This window comes from Camelus ferus, chromosome 11, assembly GCF_009834535.1.
Source record: "Camelus ferus isolate YT-003-E chromosome 11, BCGSAC_Cfer_1.0, whole genome shotgun sequence".
NCBI lineage: Eukaryota > Metazoa > Chordata > Mammalia > Artiodactyla > Camelidae > Camelus > Camelus ferus.
In genome coordinates, this window is record NC_045706.1 from 22,596,748 (window position 1) to 22,618,076 (window position 21,329).

The window sequence follows — 21,329 nt, forward strand, 5'->3', positions numbered from 1 at the left end:
CTTTTCTCCACAGCCTCTCCAGCATTTGTCATTTGTGGGCTTTTGAATGATGGCCATTCTGACTGGTGTGAGGTGATACCTCATTGTAGCTTTGATTTGCATTTCTCTGATAATTAGTGATATTGAGCATTTTTTCATGTGCCTATTGATCATTTGTATTTCTTCCTTGGAGAGTTGCTTGTTTAGGTCTTCTGCCCATTTTTGGATTGGGTTGTTTGTTTTTTTCTTATTAAGTCATAAGAGCTGCTTATTTATTCTGGAGATCAAGCCTCTGTCAGATTCATTTGCAAAGATTTTCTCCCATTCCGTAGGTTGTTGTTTTGTTTTACTTATGGCTTCCTTTGTTGTGCAGAAACTTGTAACTTTAATTAGGTCCCATTTGTTTATGCTTGCTTTTATTTCTATTGCTTGGGTAGACTGCCCTAGGAGAGCATTTTTGAGATGTATGTCAGATAATGTTTTGCCTATATTTTCTTCTAGAAGGTTTATTGTATCTTGTCTTATGTTTAGGTCTTTGATTCATTTTGAGTTTATTTTTGTGTATGGTGTAAGGGAGTGTTCTAGCTTCATTGCTTTACATGCTGCTGTCCAGTTTTCCCAGCACCATTTGCTGAAGAGACTGTCTTTATGCCATTGTATATTCTTGCCTCCTTTGTCGAAGATTAGTTGAACAATAGTTTTTGGGTTCATTTTTGGGCTCTCTCTGTTCCATTGGTCCATATGTCTGTTTTTGTACCAATACCAAGCTGTCTTGATTACTGTAGCCCTGTAGTATTGTCTGAAGTCTGGGAGAGTTATTCTTCCAGCCTCTTTCTTTTTCTTCAGTAATGCTTTGGCAATTCTAGGTGTTTTGTGGTTCCATATAAATTTTATTATGATTTGTTCTAGTTCTGTGAAATATGTCCTGGGTAATTTGATAGGGATTGCATTAAATCTGTAGATTGCCTTGGGCAGTGTGACCATTTTAACAATATTGATTTTTCCAATCCAGGAGCATGAAATATCTTTCCATTTTTTTAAGTCTTCTTTAATTTCCTTAATCAGTGTTTTATAGTTTTCTGTGTATAATTCTTTCACCTCCTTGATTAGATTTATTCCTAGGTATTTAATTACTTTGGGTACTATTTTAAAGGGGATTGTTTCTTTACTTTTTTTTTCAATTGATTCATCGTTAGTGTAAAGAAATGCAACTGATTTTTGAACGTTAATCTTGCAACCTGCTACCTTGCTGAATTCTTCAATTATTTCTAGTAGTTTTTGTGTGGACCTTTTAGGGTTTTCTATATATAGTATCAAGTCATCTGCATATAGTGACACTTTTACCTCTTCTTTTCCAATTTGGATCCCTTTTATTTCTCTTACCTGATTGCTGTAGCTAGGACTTCCTAGACTATGTTGAATAGGAATGGTGATAGTGGGCAGCCTTGTCTTGCCCAGATTTTAGTGCGAAGCTTTTGAGTTTTTCACCATTGAGTACTATGCTGGCTGTAGGTTTGTCATATATAGCTTTTATTATGTTGAGATATGTTCCCCCTATACCCACTTTAGTTAGAGTTTTTATCATAAATGTGTGTTGAATTTTATCAAAAGCTTTTTCTGCATCTATTGAGATGATCATGCGGTTTTTGTCCTCTTGTTGATGTGATGTATTACATTGATTGATTTGCGTATGTTGAACCATCCTTGTGTCCGTGGGATGAACCTCATTTGATCAGGATGTATAGTCTTTTTTATGTGCTGTTGGATTCTATTTGCTCGTATTTTGGTAAGGATTTTTGCATCTATGTTCATCAGTGATATTGGCCTGTAATTCTCTTTTTTGGTGATGTCTTTGCCTGGTTTTGGTATCTGGGTGATGGTGGCTTCACAGAATGAGTTTGAGAGTATTCCCTCTCTTTCAATCGTCTGGAAGAGTTTCAGAAGGACTGGTATGATTTCTTCTTTGTATGTTTGGTAGAATTCCCTGGTGAAGCCGTCTGGTCCTGGACTTTTATTTGTAGGGAAGTTTTTTATTGCTAATTCGATTTCATTTCTAGTGATTGGTTTGTTCAAATGGTCAGTTTCTTCTTCATGCAGTCTTGGTGGACTGTATGTTTCCAGAAACTTGTCCATCTCCTCTAGGTTATCCAGTTTGGTTCCATATAGTTTTTCATAACATTCTCATATGATATTCTGTATTTCTATGTTATTTGTTGTAATTTCTCCATTTTCCTTTCTTATTTTGCTTATTTGTGCTCTCTCTTTTTTCTTCTTTGTGAGTTTGGCCAGAGGTTTGTCGATTTTATTTACTCTTTCAAAAAACCAGCTTTTGGTTTGATTGATTTTTTCTAATGTCTATTTTATTTATTTCCTCCCTAATCTTTATTATTTCCTTCCTTCTGCTGACTTTTGGGTGTTTTTGCTCTTCTTTTTCTAGTTCTTTTAGCTGGTGGGTTAGATTGTTTATTTGAGATTGTTCTTTTTTGAGGAAGGCCTGTAATGCTATAAACTTCCCTCTTAGCACTGCCTTTGCTGCATCCCATAAATTTTGTGTGGTTGTGTTTTCATTTTCATTTGTCTCAAAGTATTTTTTAATTTCAACTTTGACTGCATCATTGACTCATTGGTTTTTTTAATACCATGTTGTTTAATCTCCATGCTATCCTTTTTTTTTCTCCTTTGTTTCTCTGTAGTTGATTTCTAGTTTCGTGGCATTGTGGTCAGTAAAAATGCTTGAGATAATTTCTATCTTAAAATTGTTGAGGCTTCTTTTGTGCCCAAGTACATGATTAATCCTAGAAAATGTTCCATGTGCACTAGAAAAGAATATATCCTATTTTTGGGGGGTGTAATGCTCTGAAAATATCCATCAAATCTAATTTTTCTATTGTATTATTTAATTTCTCTGTTGCCTTTTTTATTTTCTGTCTGGAAGATCTGTCTAGTGATGTTAATGCAGTGTTAAAATCTCTGACAATGATTGTATTCCCATCAATTTCCCCTTTTATCTCTGTTAGTAGTTGTTTTATGTACTTAGATGCTCCTATGTTGGATGTATATATATTAATGATTGTAATATCCTCATCTTGTATTACTCCTTTAATCATTATAAAATGTCCTTCTTTATCTTTCTTTATGGCCCTTGTTTTGAAGTCTATTTTGTCTGAAATCAGTACTGCTATACCTGCTTTTTTGGCTTTTCCATTTGCATGGAATAACCTTTTCCATCCTTTCACTCTCAATCTATATGTGTCATTTTCCCTAAAGTGGGCCTCTTGTATGCAGCATATTGAAGGTTCTTGCTTTATTATCCAGTCTGCCACTCTACGTCTTTTGACTGGAGCATTTAGTCCATTAAAATTTACAGTAATTAATGATAGATGTGTGTTTATTGCCATTTTGAACTTATTTTTGCAGTTGATTTGTATTTCCTCTTTATTCCTTTCTTCTTCCTTTTGTGATTTGGTTATTTTCCTTTGTATTATCTTGGATTTTATTTAGTTTTTGTGACTCACTTGTAAGTTTTTGGCTTGTGGTTACCCTTTTTTGTAAGTCTATTAATCTATTACTATAATTGTTTGTACTAAACAGATAGAAATATAATCTCAAACCCATCCTACCAAGAACAAAAATTTAAAAAAAAAAAAAAGAAGAAGAAAAAATACATATTTATTTTCTTGCTTCCCTCTCCCACTCTTAATGATTTAGATGTCTTCTTTTACAATTCTGTGTTTATTCTTTTTGTAATTCATGGCAGTTATCACCTTTCTAGTTATCACCTTTCCAGTTATGAATTTCTCATTTTTGTAGCATCCTGCTTCTTTTCTATTTAGAGTAGACCTGTCAATATTTCTTGTAGCATGGGTTTAGTGTTGCTAAACTCTTTTAGTTTTTGCTTGTCTGTGAAGTTCTTTCTCTCTCCTTCTATTCTAAAGGCTAGCCTTGCTGGATAGAGTATCCTAGGCTGCACCTTTTTTTCATTCAGGACTTTGAATATATCTTGCCACTCCCTTCTGGCCTGTAGTGTTTGTGTAGGGAAATCAGCTGAGAGCCTTATGGAGGTTCCCTTGTAACTCACTCTTTGTTTTTCTCTTGCTGCCTTTAGGATCATTTCTTTATCCTTGACTCTGGCCATCTTGATTATGATACGTCTTGGTGTAGGTCTGTCTGGGTTCTTCCTGTTTGGGACCCTCTGAGCCTCCTGTACTTGGATATCTGATTCCTTCTTTAAGTTTGGGAAGTTTTCAGTCATGATTTCTTCCAATACCTTTTAATTCCCCTTTGCTCTTTCTTCCCCTTCTGGAACCCCTATTATGCATAGATTGGCACACTTTATATTATCCCATAGGTCCCTTATATTGTTTTACATTTTTCTCTCAGCTGTTCTGATTGGGTGCTTTCTGTTGTCCTGTCTTCTAGGTCACTTATTTTTTCCTCTGCATTACCTAGCCTGCTTTGTACAGCCTTTAGATCAGTTCTCATTTCAGCCAATGAGTTTACCAATTCTACTTGGCTCTTCTTTATAGCTTCTATTTCATTTTTGACATATTTTATATCTCTAAACACTATCTCTTTTAGTTCCTTCAGTACTTTGATCATTCCTTTTTTGAAATCTTGATCTAATAGGCCATCAATGTCTATTTCATTGATTGTGCTTTCAGGGGATTTCTCTTGCTCTTTTAATTGGGAATGGTTCCTCTGCTTCTTCATATTGCTCATATCTCTCTAGCACTTTGGCTTAAGGAGTATCAGTTATATTTTGTGGTCCTTAAGGAGTTTATTTATTTATCTATCTAAAGCCTATGCCAGAATAAAACTTAAAAAAAAAAGAGAGAGAGAATTTTAAAAGAATAGATAAAAAAGGTTTGAAAACAGTGTACAATCAATAATAAAAGAGCAAGTTGAAGCAGAATAGCAATTAAGTTGAGACGTCTTTTGAAAACCTTAAAAAAAGTAGAAAAGATCAGAAAACAATATTTGACACCTTTGCATAATCAATAACAGGAGATCAAAACCAAGATAATTAAAAATGAAATGAGGTGGATTTTTTAAAATAATAATAAAAAGATTTTAAAAGAAAAATTTTAAAGGGATTAAAACTGTAAACATATACAACCGTTTAAAAAGTAAAGATTAAAAAGGTAACAAAATAAAACAGATTAAAAAAAAAAAAAAGATGTGTTCTCCTGGAGACTGTGCACTCTTAATGGTTTTATCGAGAAGTCTTTCTGTCTTCGCCCTGTTTTGTGAACTCAGCTTGCTCTTTCCAGAGGCCCTCCATGGCACACTTGTCTATGCTGCTCCCAGTGCCTGTCTGCAAGAAGATTGCACCACCTCCCAACACTGGGTCAGGTGCTGCTCTCCTTCGAGGTGGGCTGGCGGGTCATTCCCCCTCCAGATGCAGCAGTCAGATGCTGCGCTCCATGGGAGGCAGGCGGGTGGACAGTGCCCCCTCCCAGCACCGCAGTCAGGTGCTGCATTCCTGCCAGGAAGGCGGGTGGCCACCCGCCCTCTCCTGGCACTGGTCGCTTCGCTGCTCCGTGCAGCTGCCTGCTCCGTCTGGGGTCGGCACTCCATAGGCGGGCTTGGGGAAGACCGTGGAACCGCCCCGCTCCACCCCTGCTCTGTTCCATAACTCAGCTCCTTGTTTGTCTTGGTGGCAAGTTCTCCGAGGTACCAGGGCAGAAAGATCCTATCTGCCTCGGGCTGTAAACAAATCTCAGTCCTGCTCAGGTGGTTGTGGTGCCACCAGGTGTGGATTCAGGTCTCAGCCTGGCCCCCGCCCGAGCACTGCACACAGGAGGAGAAGGTGGCTCTGGCTGCGCCCCGCTTCTCTTCTTGCGAGTAGCGCCAGTAATGGCACAGCAGGTCTGAGGAGACAAAGGTTATGGCGCCCCTCCCCCCAGGGCACACCAGCAGTGTTGCTTTGCTTTCTTTCCCCTATAATTTGTGGGGGGCCCAAGTTGTTCTGCTCTGTATCCCCTCCCAGCCACAATGTGAAACCCCCTGCGGTCCCCAGTGGCTGCCTCAGTGCAGCTGCCCCAGTCCTCCCCCTGGCTCGGGCAGCCTATCCCGACCCCTGGCTGCCAGCTCGCGTCTCAGACTGGGTATCGCAGGGACCCTTTGTGCCTGTTTAATTTGGTTCTGTCGGTCAATGGGTGCTCCAGGCAGATCTGAGCCTCGGAGGCTCCCCTTCTGTCCCACTGGCCTCTCTGTTGGAGGGGGAGACCCAGTGAACGAGTGCTAGTCCTCCTTTGCTGCTCCCTCCCCACGGGATCGGTCCCGCACTGTTTTGCTTTTTCTTCTTTCTTTTTTCCTTTTCTCCTACCATATTTTTGGCGTCTTTGTCTTTTGAAGAGGGCGATGTTCTATCGGAGTTCAACAGGTGCTCTGGTTGGCTGAGTGGATCTGTAGATGTGAGTTTTGGTCTATTTGTGGGAGAGGGTGAGCTAAGAGCATCCTTCTACTCCGCCATCTAGCTTCTCTTCCTTTATATCTTTAAACAACTACCTTTCAAAGTTTTCTTTGACGTATTTCAGGAGGGATGGGATTAAATTTGAGTAAATGCCTTTTCGCATGTACTATTTTGCACTATATTATTGGGCCTATTGATTTGATATACTTAGTAATAAATGTTTCCTTTCACGGATACTTTCATTTTATTCCTTTATACATAGTTCCATGTGTCATAATTTTAAATAAATGCATAATATGTATTTATTTATTTTATTTTCCTTATTTACTTGGACCTTCCTTCTCCCTTCAACCTATATCAGGCCCTCATTGACACATAAAGTAACCAAGTTAACAATCTAGATGTATTCGTCCGTATTTTTCTTTGAATTCTGCATATTCTATTTAGGTCTACTAATATCATCATCATCAAAATAGCTAATATTTCTTAAGTATTTTCTGTTTACCAGGCATTTTATATGCATTAAGTCATTTAATCTTCACAAAAATCCTATGAGATGTGCATTATTATCACCCCAATTTTACAAAGAAGGAAACTGAAGTCAAAAGAAGTAATAGCGTTCACCGCTATTCAACTAGTCAATATACAGATACAGGGATTTGTTTGTCTCTCTTCATTTTGCCTTTTGGGTGTGGTTTTTATTTTTTAGCAAAATGGGATCTGCTTATACACTTTCATGCAACTTGCTTTTAATCACTCAATAATACTTGGTGGAAATCAGGTACAGTAGCTCTAATTCATTGTCTTTAAAGGGGGGATAACACCCTAAAGTGTGGGTGAACCATCATACACTCAGCTCTTCTCCTCTGATGGGCATTCACTTGGATTCCACTTTTTTGCCACTCTGAACTATCCTGTAATAAACATTTTTATACATATGTCCTTATGCACCTGTTCTTTCACTTCTGTTGGGATGGATTCCCACGATTAGTTATCTGACTCAAAAGACATATACATTTTTAACTTTAATAGGTATTGCTAGATTGCTTTCCAAAATGGTTGTAACACTTTGCATTTCCATACTGCCAGCAATAGTTTCCTTAATAGACATCTATCCTTGAGGTTTCAGGATAAACTCTCTTTGGTCATACTGGATGATTCTCTTATAATGTACTGAATTACATTTAGGATGCTGCGTACTAAGTGACATAAGTCTAGATTTTTCTTTTTGGTTCTATTTTAGTATCAAGATTTCTGCTCATTTCATAAAGTGAGCGCAATATTCTTCTGTTCACTCATTCATCTACTCACCCACTTATTCATTCATTCAATGAACAGACATTGATGGCCTATCTGTGGTGGACACTGTAAAAGTACTAGTGATGTAAAGAAGAAGAAGAAGACTCAATCCCTATAATCAAGTTCACCTCTAGTGAGATGACTTCACCATGAAATGGATAATCAAGGAATGAATGCAACCAATAACCTGAGACCTGCACAGGGTGTTATAAGAGAATTAAACACTGAGAGGTTAATGGACAGTTTCTGAAGATGATCTGACACACCTTATCCAAGAAATTAATATTTGGGATTTATGTAATTTGTGAGAACTACCTGTTCCTTCTTGTTCCTCAATCAACCCAACCAAGGACTCCCCTTGGACCCCAAGCTCTCTCCTCGGCCTGGAATCTTTATTCATCATCACAGCAGAAGGCATGGGTTATGCCCATACAGCAATGCCCACCAGTATTACCCCCAAAGAATACATGGCATATGAGGAACACTTTTTCTAAATCCACACATAAAAAATTTATATAGCCTGAGAATTATCTGATTCTTACAAGTCTGAAAGAACTCAATTCTAAAATCATTAGGCTGCCAGTGACAGTGCTGGAGCTAATTCTCTCTCAGCCTTTTTGGTGGCTTCCATAATTACTGATCTTTCTATGTTTTCTGTTTCTCCTTGAGTCGAGCCTTTATGTGTGCTTGATGTGATTTTTGAGAAAATTATCTCTTTCAACCAACTTTTTAAATTCATGCAACCAGAATTGTACAAAGAATTTTCATATGCTTTTACTGTTTTATCATTACTAATTGCTATTGTCCACTTTGTGTGGAAAGAAAATGGCCCGAGATAAGATTATAAGCAGACCCAGTGATGAATGGCTTGCATCATTGGTTGGGAGCCTGCAAGGAACAAAATTAGGAAATCTGGGACAAGCAGGTCTGGATAAGAGGCATGTGGATAGATATGAAATGCAAAGAAATCTCATTCCTTTTTCTATCATTTCTTTGATCTACATCTTTAGAATTATTAAAAAATGAGTAGCAGGTGGCCTTTTAAGGTAACATCGCCAGTAACTAAAATGTATAAATTAGGAATAAATATGAAATCTAAAAAAGATACCCATTACTAGATTTATTACTTGTTGGATTTTTTTTAAAAGAAAGGCATCATTTTAGCATAATAATAATAAAGAGGGGACATGATCACCCTCTTTGGGGTCAGTGAAATGAATAGACTGAAAACACTTTAAACACCATCATCAGCATTCAGAATATCAAAAAGCACATCAGAGAAAGGAAAAAAAATTGGTTGTTCACTCACTTTGAGATATAATGTAACAAGAATAATCCTTTGCACAGACAGAATAATGCTCCGGAGAAAGGATATAGCCGAGGGCATTTCTTTTTGGGGAACCCAGCTAGCAGGGTCCATCTTTCTGTAAACAACAGTGCACAAAATCAAACTTGCTTCTGGATTCTTGAGGTTGGGAGTAATAGGAACCCATCATGATCCCAAAAAGGTCAAGGGGATTTCATTTAAATGACAATGAAAATTTTTTAAAGTATTGAAATGAAAGGAAAAGACAATTCACAAAGCAATTTAGCTCTAAGTATTGGGACTCAAATTGTTTTGAGGGAAATCATTCAAACCAAGGTCACATAGAGATTCAAATCCTGAAAATTCATAGTGTGTGGAGAGTTAAGTAGGAGCAAAACTCTTTGCCAGCAAAATGTCCCCAGTTTAAAAGGGTATATCAGAGAATGTGGAATGCCAGCTATGGGGCTGGAGCTTAATTAATTGATTACACTTTAGATACCTCAAACCAACTCATGAGATAAATCACATCCAAATATAATAAGTTTTGTTACAGCCAGAGAGTTGGAGATCCTAGCATATGGAGGCCTGCTTCAGAGGAGCCCATAAAATGCTTACTTTGCACTAGGAGGGTACAGACTCAGTTCATAACCTACTACCTTTTCTTTTTCTGTTAACATAACCTGCCAATAGAAATAAGACTGAGATAAAAATCAATAACGCATGCTAGAAATCTGCAGCCATAGTCAAAACATCATATAGACTAAGGCAGGCTGAGAAAGTAGGTCATTGACTTTAGAATCATTTAACGTGCATTTGATGAAATATCAGTACAATAAACTTTTCAAATAAGTTTTTCTGACTTGATGGCAATGATTTGGATGCTGACAATGCCTTTACCTCCATAATGAAACTAGAAAACTCACTCTCTGGGAAAAAAAACACCTAGGTGCCCGGACATGTGGAACTTTAAGTCATCTCTATTTTTCTTACTTTCTTATTTTAACCTCTAGCTAAAATCTAGAGAGGCATGTCTGTTTCCCTATCTGTTTTTAATAACATATTATAGTATAAAATGGGGGATATATTGTCTGCCTCAGAGGGCTATTACCAAGATATAAGTGAGAAAATATATATTTGTGGCATCATATAAGTACCTAGCATATCATAATTTAATCATTTAATAAATGTTAATAGATTATCATGATAGGTTAATATTATGTCATAATAGATTCTATGCATCAAACTATGTTCTGTAGGAAAACAGTGATCCATAATACATTTTCTTATTATAACACAAAAAGTTTATAATTTGTATATGTCCCCTTGAGGGACCTCTCCAGGATTCTACCCAATAAAGACACTCGGCATAAAATTTCATATTAATACTGAAGAAACAGGAGCTTCATTTTATCATGAAGTACCTATTCAGTGAACAATACTTCTTTGATCAACTTTTCCTAACTTCACTTCCTTCTAAGCCCTTGAAAGCACATTATTATTCATTTCTTGGAACCTCTGTCTAGAAGAGCTTTGCTTGACACTGTTATAGGCAAATAAGCAGAGAGCTAAGAAATTGTAGGTAGGGAATCATTATAAAAAATGCACTTTGGCATATAAGATGTCTGGGAGGCGATGACCAGAAGCGGCTTTTTTTTTTTTTTTTTAGATTCCACATATGAGTGATATCATATGGGTATTTTCCTTTCTCTTTCTGGCTTGCTTCACTTACAATGACAATCTCCAGGTCCATCCATGTTGCTTCACATCAGTTCTGTTCCTTACTAACCTCATTGTACATTTTAAATCTGTCATTGTTTGCTTTGGTCTGGTTTGGGTTTTTGTGTGTTTTAGTCTCTCCTCAATTGTTCCTTATTTTATCTATCACTTTCTTTTCATTCCATCTTTGCTTTATCTTAGAAGTAATGTCATCTTGGACTTAAACCCAGACGACAATCCTGTGCCCTACTGGGGTCACCCTGTTCTTAACCACACAACAGAAAGTCCAGAATCTCCATTCTCTGTGCTAGGAAATCTAGCATCCCACCTAACTCCAAGAATTCTTAAAGTGGCTGTATTTCTCCTATTTACTGTGGTTTCGAGTTCCTGTTTCCACAGAATTCTGGATTCTCATTTGGCACTTCTCTCTTGGATGTTCTGTCCCTTTTCTAGGATGTAGTACCTTACATCCCTCACCATCCCATTCCTGTCCCCACAAACTGCAATCCGGTCACAGGGTTGATGTAGCAGATTGTCACTAGAGGTTGCAGGTACAGAGCACAGTAAAGAACTTAAAATCAGCTATTGCACACCCCTGCTCTCAGCAATTCCTCAGTCATTCCTGCCCTGGGAACTGGTCGTGTCTTCCAGAAGAGCCCAGCCTACTGCCTGGATGCCAGTGTTGTTTGTGTTCCTTTCTCATCCTCTTGTCTCTCCCCCCATTTCCTGCTCACCACTCGACTCCCCTTCCCAATTGCTGTTACTTTTCTTACCTTACTTTGCTCCCTCTCTGGTTCATTGGACCTCATCTTTCAAACAAACACAAATATCGAGGGATTTTGCTAAACAGAAACTGTTCTTTCCATTAGAGGAAACCTGGCACTGATTTTTGTATATTTATAATCTTTGAAGGAAGCTGAACCTTTTCTCTGCATTTTCTTCTATTAGGCTGAACCTTAGGCAATCACTGAGAGTCAACTGTACTCTGCTTCCAAAAATGGCTGTTTCAAAGGCTTCAACATAAATATCTGGTCATGGAGGACCTTTCAGAGCCGGGCTGTTACCCTGGGGCTTTCAGAGGCCATTCTCTTTCTCTGGTTCCAAGATTATTTTTTTTCATAGGCCTCATGAAGCTGGTGTTTTCCCCTTATTCATCCCTGAGCAACACAGGATTTACAGAAACCTAGGAATGGCACTATTAAGGTAGGTCCAACTCTTAGTACCTCAGGATGGTGGTAGAATCCACTTTCACACCTACAGCTGGAAACACAGTGATGTGCACAGCTCAGTCCACCTCCCAATCTCCAGTAGTCTTTCATTTAGGGATATGGCTGGAGCCCTGGGTCCAATTGCTTATTACCTGTCACTCTGAGCTGATGCAGCCTATGGAAAACTGTAATTCCTAGTTTGCTCCACTCCCAGGAGTGATTCTCTCTGCCCTGTCACACTCCTAAGCCACCATCCCCAGAATGCACTGGGCCCCAACCAGTTCCCCCACAGCCTGCCCACTTGTTCACTGGGTTTGCTGTATTTGCCCAACCAGCTGGGAAGAACAGGTAGGAGGGTGGAGTGACACCTGGTCAGTTCTTGGATAGTGCGGACCTGGAGTCAGGGAAGAGAGTCCAGATGGGAGATGCATCTTTCTAGCTGTCCTTGGGCCATCTCTTTGGTTTTTTTATGTTTGGGTGGTTTTTTTTTTTAGTAGGGGGGTAGGATTGGTTTTATTTATTTATTTTAGAAATGGAGGTACTGGGGATTGAACCCAGGACCTCATGCATGCTAAGCACACACTCTACCACTGAGCCATACCTACCTATCCCTCAGGTCCTCTTTATGATGAAGCAAATTCTGGGATCATAAGGTTAAGGTCCAGGAAGATTTTCTCAGTTCCCCTCTGTTGGCTTTAAAATTCTCATCCATTCTCTCTTCTTCTATTTTAGCATCAGGCTTTATGTCAGTCTTAGTGTTTGATCCTGTTAAAAACTTTCATCTATGTCTGCACCTTACTGACATTTAACAAAAGAGTTGAGAATAACTGCATTCAACTGCCACTTGGAAGAAAATTCTGGACTATTTATGACAAACGCATTTACTTATCTATTTGCTTATTTATTTATTTATTTGCTTACTTATGAAACATTTATATAGCACTTACTATGCACCAAAGATTGTTCTAAATACTTTACAGATATTTCCTTATTTAAGCTTCCCAACCATCCCATGCTGCATGCTTCCAATCCTTTTCCTCTGCACACAGAAAAAGCTGGGGTCAAACCAAATAAATAATTTTGCATTTTGTTTTTATCAGATTCATATTGTGACCATGTTCCCCATTTAAAAAAATATTTTTCAAACACGATTTTACTGGTACCCATCAAATTTGCACAATTTATTTTGAAGAATATTCTTTTCTGAAAATCTCTGCATTCTTATTTTTTCATAGATTCAGTTTTTACAAAAGAAATTGCTGGGTCAAATGGATAAACTTGGGACATCTCTCTTTAGAAGTTGATGAAAATATCAGTTTCATGACACTTTCCCCAGCCCTCAACTTATTAATAGAATGCAGGAAAGGGAACTTCCTGCTTGTGGGAATGAGGGGTGTGTGTGTGTGTGTGTGTGTGTGTGTGTGTGTGTAAAGAAAGAAAGAAATACAGGGAGGTGTCAAAAGGACATATATGTTTATAATAAGAAGTCCAGAGATGACACAGGTTGCTATAGCAACTGATATATGCTGTCAGGGGTTAAGTAAGAGAAAAATTGTAGTTGATAAATAATATTTTAAGAACTTGTGCTTCAATTATTTAGGTGAGATACTAAGTAACCTTGTGCAGTTAAACATCAGAAATTGTGAAAAACAGTTACCAGCAAAACTTGGTACCAGTATCTCTTTTACACAAGGAAACAGAGAAATATACAACCCTATATTAAAATCAGTGGCGGCATTCTTTCCATCACTCATTCTCTCTCCATTTGTTCAACAAATACTTTCTGGTGCCTACTATTTACTAGAATGCTGAAAATGAAGAAAAGAATGAGATAAAGCCCTTGAGCTCAACAGAAAGTAGGGAATACGAAGATACAAATAAATAATTACACAAGAAGATAAGTGCCATTCCAGAGGGATCCACAGACCCATAAAGTAGGACATGACTAGCTCTGCCTAGGGAGTCACAGCAGGCTTGACCCCAGAGATGAGCATTAGAGCTGAGTACTGAAGCATGAATAGGAGTTTTCCATGCAGAGAAGGGAAGGAAGGACTTTCCAGGGAGAACAAAGAGCTTGGACATTGTCTCGTAAATTAGAGAACACCAATTTCTGTGTCTTGCATGGGTTACACAGGTTGCAGGAATCTACCAAAATACCAATTCACTCTACCCACAGGATGGTCAGGTAATACCTGGGCAGCTGGCAGCCCTGGTTAGTTCCCTCCAGACTTGCTCAGTCTCATCCCCCTTATTCCCACATGCTATAGACATGGAATTTTCTTTGTGTGCTGTGATGCAAAATAAATTAGGAAGCACTGCTTCAGGTTGCTGAGATATGGTAGAGGTTTGTAAGGCAGGGAGTAATAATGAGATCACACTGGAATTTTTAACAGCCCTGATAGTGTGAGGGCAGCTGGAGTGGAGAGATACTGACTGTCAGGAAGGAGAAGTAGGAGGCTGCACAGATTATACATCAGATATATTCGCTATCTCACCAGGCAGAGCCCAACCCCTAGTACTATCATACCCCTGCCCAGGGATGTAAGGCTTGGTCACGTGACTTCCTTTGGCCAATGGGATTTGAGTGTACAGGCCCTGTGTCCCTCCCTTGCCAGCGGGAGCTCTGAGCACATCAAAGGTCCACTACTACACTTTTCCCTCTGTGAGAGGCCAGCACATCCCAATGGAGCCAGTCTGGATGAAGAGGATGTGAGCAGGGCTGTGGCTGACACTCAAAGGCCACTTAGATGAGCAAAAAATAGATGTGTTGCTATAAACCACTGAGATTTGAGAGTTATTTGTTACAACTCAATCTGACTGATACAAAGGCTAACAGGCCAGCTGAGCTAGAGAACATGAGTGTCTGAACCTACAACGAGTCCTCTCAGAGTCAGTAAATCAATCAGTGGGGCTTCTTAAATGAGTAAGTCACAAGAGAAATATGCTGTATTCCAAAGGCTCCCAACCAGGGGTATGAGGATCTCTAGGGGTCTTTCCAAGGAAGACATGTCCGGCCAGAGCTAGACGGAGCAGATGCATAGATGCTCCTCCAAACCTCTATTCTGCAAATATCTGTTCCACATTTATTTAGTCTAAACAGGAAGAAGCTGATTTCCTAGAAAAACTTGTTTCCCACTATCTTAAATCAGCACATGAACCACAAGCTGAAATCTGAGTAATTCGTCTTTGCAACAGTGTGAGGCAATCAGAAGTGTGACAATCAGAAAGGATGTGCCGGTGCTCGACCCCCACCCTCAAAGGGTGGCTTACCTTTTGGGTAAGGTCACTGGCTTCATTGATGTACCGGTCTCGCTCCTTTTCCAGTTGAAAGATGATCTTTCTCTGCTTCTGTGCTTCATCTTTGTAGTTCTGGATTTCTTCCTCCAGGTTCCTCTTGGCTTGTTCATGGAGCTTTACCAGATCTATCTGTTTCTGGGTATTACTGACTGCCTTAAGCATATTCTAAAAAACAGGACAATAGAGCAGCCCCATTACTCAAAATATTTGGGGTTTTGCAGTTAAATTTACTCCCTGCCTTAATCCTAAAACAAATTAGTTGCATTGTTTGGTGGGGGTGAATAAAAATAATCGCATTTCTACAGCTTATTAAGAGCTTGTTATGTTAATTTTGCACAGGGCGCTATAAACACACATATAAATGCACAAAGAGACAACATCATAGGAAGTGGGCACTGTATTGCTCCCATATTAGGTGTAGGAAACTGAGAATGAGAAATTAAGCTACTTGCCTACAAGTTCATACAAGAGCGGAATGACAGAACTAAGATTTGAATCCAAGGCTAGCTGACCCTGAAGTCAACCTCCATATCAGCTCTAGCCACTTTCCTGTGACGTTAGAACAAATAAACCTCATTGTGAAACACAGTCTTTGACTACAAAGTAAAATAAACCCAGCTAATTAAAAATACAGATACCTATAATGTACCTATGATCCAACAATATCACTCCTGGGTGTCTACTCAAAAGAACTGAAAGCAGGTGTTCAAACAAAAACTTGTGCATGAATGTTCAGAGTAGCACTATTCACAAAAGGTGAAAATAGCCCAAATGTTCATCAACTCTCGAATAAATAGACGAAATGTGCTACAGCCATACAGTGGAATATTACTCAGCCATAAAAATGAATGAAGTACTGATACACGGTACAACATGATTAAAGCTTCAGAACATTATCTGAGTGAAAGATGCCAGATATAAAGTCATATAGTGTATGATTCCAGTTATATAAACATCCAGAACGGTCAGATCCACAGAAACAGAAAGCAGATTAGTAGTGGTCAAGGGTGGGAGGAGGAGGCAGTGGGAAGTGACTGCCTGATGAATACAAGGTTTCCTTTTGAGGTGATGAAAATGTTCTGGAACTAGATAATCGTGATGTTTGCACAACACTGACCATAGTAAATGTCACTAATGGTAAACTGTGTTTTATGTGTATTTTACCACTTTAGAAAAAGAATTAACCCAGGTTTTTAAAAAACACAGATGCTCATGTCCCAACTCCAGAGATTTCTGATTCAGTGGATCTGGGATGGAACCCAGGCACATACTTTTTTTTTTTAAAAGCTGCACTGGTGATTTCTGATACTGAAATGGAAATGCCTTGGGTTGGCTGCCCAAGAAGCCAGGTTGTTCCCCTGAAACACAGAATTAATAGGGTGCAGTTCTGGCAGCCATGCTCACGCTAGAGGGTCTGCTTCTCCAGCCACAGCTGAATGGAGCCAGTGGCTTTAGAAATAGGGCCTCTGGATTTTTTTTACTTGGTAGATGTAAAGTTGGGAGCTGTTGGTAACAGCTTTTTTCTGCCATATGGACTGGGAAACCGAGTGAGACAATCTTCACTGCAAGGAAGAAATGAGGCAACAACTCAGCTGGAAGTCTAGTGGTGGAGAGAGAGGGCTTTCTGTGCATCCCAAGAATGTGAGGTCAGGTTCCTATCCATTCCTGAGGCCCGGCTGTATCCTTGGGCTGGTTCCATGAGGCACCTCATAATCCCTTCCCAAATCTCTCACCAATCAGACCTGCAGGCAGGTCTGAAAACCAGTGGAATATAAACAGGTTAAAAAAATATGGACATTAAACTTGGTTGGGTAACAATGTAGAAAATGGAAAAGGTCAAGTTTACTTTCAAGTATTGAATTAAACATTTGCTCTGTGAAAGATTAAGCCATTTCAACATGACACTGAAAGAACCAAAATATATTAACATTGCTTTCTGCAAAACTGTCACTCATTCGTTCAATGAAGGTGGCCTTTCAAGTCAGTGGGGAAAGAATGTACTATCAACAAAGGCTGGTTGCACACCTGCAGAGGGGTGGGGGCTGTGCTAGCCCCTAAGGATGCAATGGCCAGGAAAGAAAAAATAAAAGTATATCCTGCCCTAAAAGAAGGTGTTGATGTAGTCAAATGAAACAAATAAATATAATTAATATGCTAGGTGTCCTATTATGGCACAAAACCTACTGGTTATTTACCAGGATATATAAAATATAAATGGGTGAAATGTTGTATGTGTTAAAAATAAATTTAAAGATCTAAATCCAACAATATTATGTACATGTACAAATTTATAAAATAAAGGAAGAGTTTCAAGGATTACACAAAAAAAAAAAAAAAGAAAAGAAAAATCAATGACTTTCTTAAGGCGTGCTCAGCATGTAAAGATAGCTAATCTTCTATTTCCTGAGAGTCCCTAAATAGTCTACTTTAAACTACCGGGTAATCTACTTTGTTAATATTTGTTCAATTCTGGGAAACCTAAAGACATAATAAAAATTCGCAATGAACAAATTTGGGCCGCCTCCACTTTGACGAGATGAAGCTGTCTTGGCGGAAAGCCATCAGGCTGTCTGTGATGGAAGCAGCCTCCCTGTTCAACACCTGGCCCATTGCTTTTTCCTCCCTGGAGGAAATCCTTGAGTGGGAATGTTCACCCTAAATCCCTGAAGGTAGCACTGTCTCCCAAGAGTGACTGTCCACGGAAAGAATCCTCTGAAAAGAGCAAGGAGAGGAAAGGGGCGGGGGTGGGGTGGGGGTCCTGTCTTGAATGGAAGATCTCCAGGCCTCAAGCTCCCCTAACCCCTCCCTCAGCTTTGGACCATGTTGAGCTCAAAGGCTAGGAGGAATAAGGTCTGAAAACATAAACCTACAACATTCCTGAAAAGAGGGAGGGAAGCTAAGAGACTCTACATCACCCAGCAGCAATCCTTTTAACACCTTAAAGTTAAAATGGTATTAGCACTCCCTTGTATTGTCTGGATTAGCAAAGGTTGCAGATAATAGATACAGAAATCAGAGATTCTGATCAACTGCTTAGGATGCCAAATAACACGCCAGCAATAAACACAGAAACCGCAAGACACTCTGAAATCCCCTTCGAGGTTGTAGGATAACTCTCCCAAGTCCCTTTGTGCTCACGGGTGATAATGTGGTTTCAATTCCCAGCCAGTGAACGGTAAAATGTAGACAGCTGCTTAGAGGAAAATTGAGCACTATTATTAATTCTAATCTACTTTTGTTTGCCTCAGAGTTTTCTTTCCCCTGCAACCGGTTATAGGCAGATATTATAGCACTAAAGAAAGACATTTATTTACCAGTGCTACTGTAACAAACTCACCTTATTCAATATGTCCCTTTCTCTCAGAAGCTCATCCATTGCCTTCTTATCAAGTTCTACTTGTTTCTTTGAAGCCTCCACCTCTAAATCACCAGGGAGAAAAACAATAGTAAATAAAGAGAAAAACCTAGGAAAGAATCTGCCAAAGCCAAAGTGCCATAAAAACTGCTTTATATATTTATTTGCAGCTATAAAGCTACTTTTCGTTGAGTGCTACGTGATCTTCATTACAACTCGGTGAGGTACGTCTTCCTGCCCCAGGGAGCAGATGGAAACGGAGGCTTAGAGAGCCACATGCCAAGGGTCCGAAGCCAAGAGGTGACGGGGCTGAGACTGGGAGCTTTGTTGCTCTGACTCAAAAAGTCCTTGCTCTTTTAAAATCTTTTTTATTATACAAATCATTAGAAATACAGGAAGAAATGGGAAACAAAAATAAACAAGGGGGAAAAATTTTAAATCAACCAGAATCTACTTAGGATTTTGATGTGTCTCTTTCCTTTTCCTATGCAAATATATATGTGTATATAAATATGAATATTTATATACCACATACACCCAGAGGGACTCATACTACACATTACTGCTTTGTAGCTTACTTTTATAATTAACAAACATAAAATAAATACCTGCCTATATTGTAAATGTACATCTGCATCAGAATTTTTAATGACTTCACATCTCACTGTATAAAAATGTGTAACTTATTTAGCCAATTCTCATCTTAACATTTAAGTTGCTTCCTTTTACGTTTTTTGTTTTTGTTTTTGTTTTTTGCAATTATAAGCAATAATCCTGTGAAAGTTTCTGTTCATTTGTTTCTCTAGGAGAGGAAGTCCTGGAACAAAGGTGATTTTCTTTTCAAAGGCATCTTTCTCCTACCACCAAACTTCTTTCCAAAAATTAACAGCAGTTTAAATCCACACCCAAATCACCACTGGTATTATCATTCTCTTTGATCTTTGACAATTTGATAGATTTGTTTTAAACCAGTATGCCTGTATTTAATTTACATTTCTTTCATTAGTAGTGAAGTTGACTACCTTTTCATGTTTAATGATCATTTATTTGTATTTCTGTTTTTCAAATTGCCCACATTGGCCCTTTGCCCATTTTTCTCATGAACTGATTATCCTTTTTGTGGATTTGTAAGAGCACCTTATATATAACAAGGATACTAACTCTTTGGCATTATTTTAGTCAATTTGCCTTCATATGTAGAGTCTTTTGCTGCTTAAAAAAAAAAGCTTAGCTTTAATTGCATTAAATCTCTCAATCTTCACTTTGTTTCTACATTTGGTCTTAAATCTTTTTTCCCCCAAAAGTAGCTCATTGTCATGCTACCATTTTCTTAATAATCCATCCTGCATATTGGTAAGAAACAACACCTTTATGGTCATCTTGGGTCTTTTTGTGGTCTTTCCAATTTTTTTCCATTGATCTGTTTATTCAGACATTTTCACTAAAATATTTGATTACTGAAACTTTATAATACACTTAAACAGCTGGTAAGCCAAATGCTCCCTTTCCACTTCTCTTTTCCAGAATTTTATGGCTATTGTCACGTGTTTATTTTTCTGGAGGAACTCTAGAATCAGTTTTCAAGTCTCAAACAATATAACTCACTGAAATTTTTATTGGAAATATTAAATGCATAGATTAATTCGGACAGATTTATATCTTTATCATATTGAGGTTTCTCATCCAGGAACTTGGCGTCTCTCTCCATTTGTCAAGTCTTCCTTTATGCCCCTCAATAGAATTCTGTAGTGTTTTATATATATAGGTCCTACCAATATCTTGGTAACTTTATTCATAAATATTTTATTACCTTAGTTGCTATTGTAAAGGGGGTTTTTCCATCATATATTGTAACTGACTCTTTGTGCAAAAGAAAGCTATTGATATCTATATATTTATTTTATAACCTGCCACCCTGTTGAACTCTTGTTAGTTCTGGCAGTTTCTCACTTCATTTCTCGGATTTTGTGGTAGGAAATCATAACAAACGGGAGACTCCTGCTCCTGACCATGATGCCCAGTGCCACACTTTGATAGGGCACATCCAAAGTAAATGCTCCCTAATAAGAAATAATGATGTTAACGATATCTATAAAATAGCCAGATGAGAAAACACAATGACTTCTGTAAACATGATTTAAGGATGAAGAATTGGGTTCAACACTGAATGGATAATTTTTTTTTTAAAGCTTAGAACTATTGCAAGTAAAAATACAGAAATTTTAATATGGGAGTGTTTTTGAAATTTACTAAGCCAGTTACAAAACATGCCCTACTAGTTCTTTTTTTTTCATATCTGTCATTGAAGACATTAAATTGTAAACTCATGCTAGGCTGTAAGCATCCTGAGGGCAGGAACCTCCATGCACCCAATGCCTAGCATAATGCCTGCACATAGTATGTAATCAATTTACTGAATGAATAAATAAATGGAGAAATTGCCAAGATCAGCTGCAACTGTGCCTCAGTAAAAGATGATTTCCTGACATCTTAGGATGAAAAGTCTCTGCATTTCTCAAAGACTTACAAATATTTCTAATTATCTTATCTAGAGATTTAGTTTTACCTAACTTTCAGGGAGGCAACGTGCATTTGTATTCTTTTATGTATGCTATCTCATCCAGTGATTTACAGCTGGGTTGGTGAGGTGTTCCTGCCTCAGATTTTCTGGTGTAGTCAGAATTCAAATCCTGATCCCCTGTCTCCAAGTCCAGAGCTGTTTCTACCACTATTTAACTAGTTTTAATTATATCC

At 38.4% G+C, this 21,329-nt stretch overlaps 1 protein-coding gene across 1 annotated transcript in view; it reads right to left on the minus strand.

The window, feature by feature from the left end:
- CFAP58 (cilia and flagella associated protein 58) overlaps window positions 1-21,329 on the minus strand; it is a 90,941-nt gene that overhangs the window by 53,727 nt on the left and 15,885 nt on the right. The window contains exons 8-9 of the mRNA XM_032490978.1: window positions 18,558-18,640; window positions 15,194-15,385 (exon numbers count right to left, since the gene is read on the minus strand). Coding sequence (XP_032346869.1) covers window positions 15,194-15,385; window positions 18,558-18,640 — 275 coding nt within the window. The remainder of the gene's footprint in view (window positions 1-15,193; window positions 15,386-18,557; window positions 18,641-21,329) is intronic.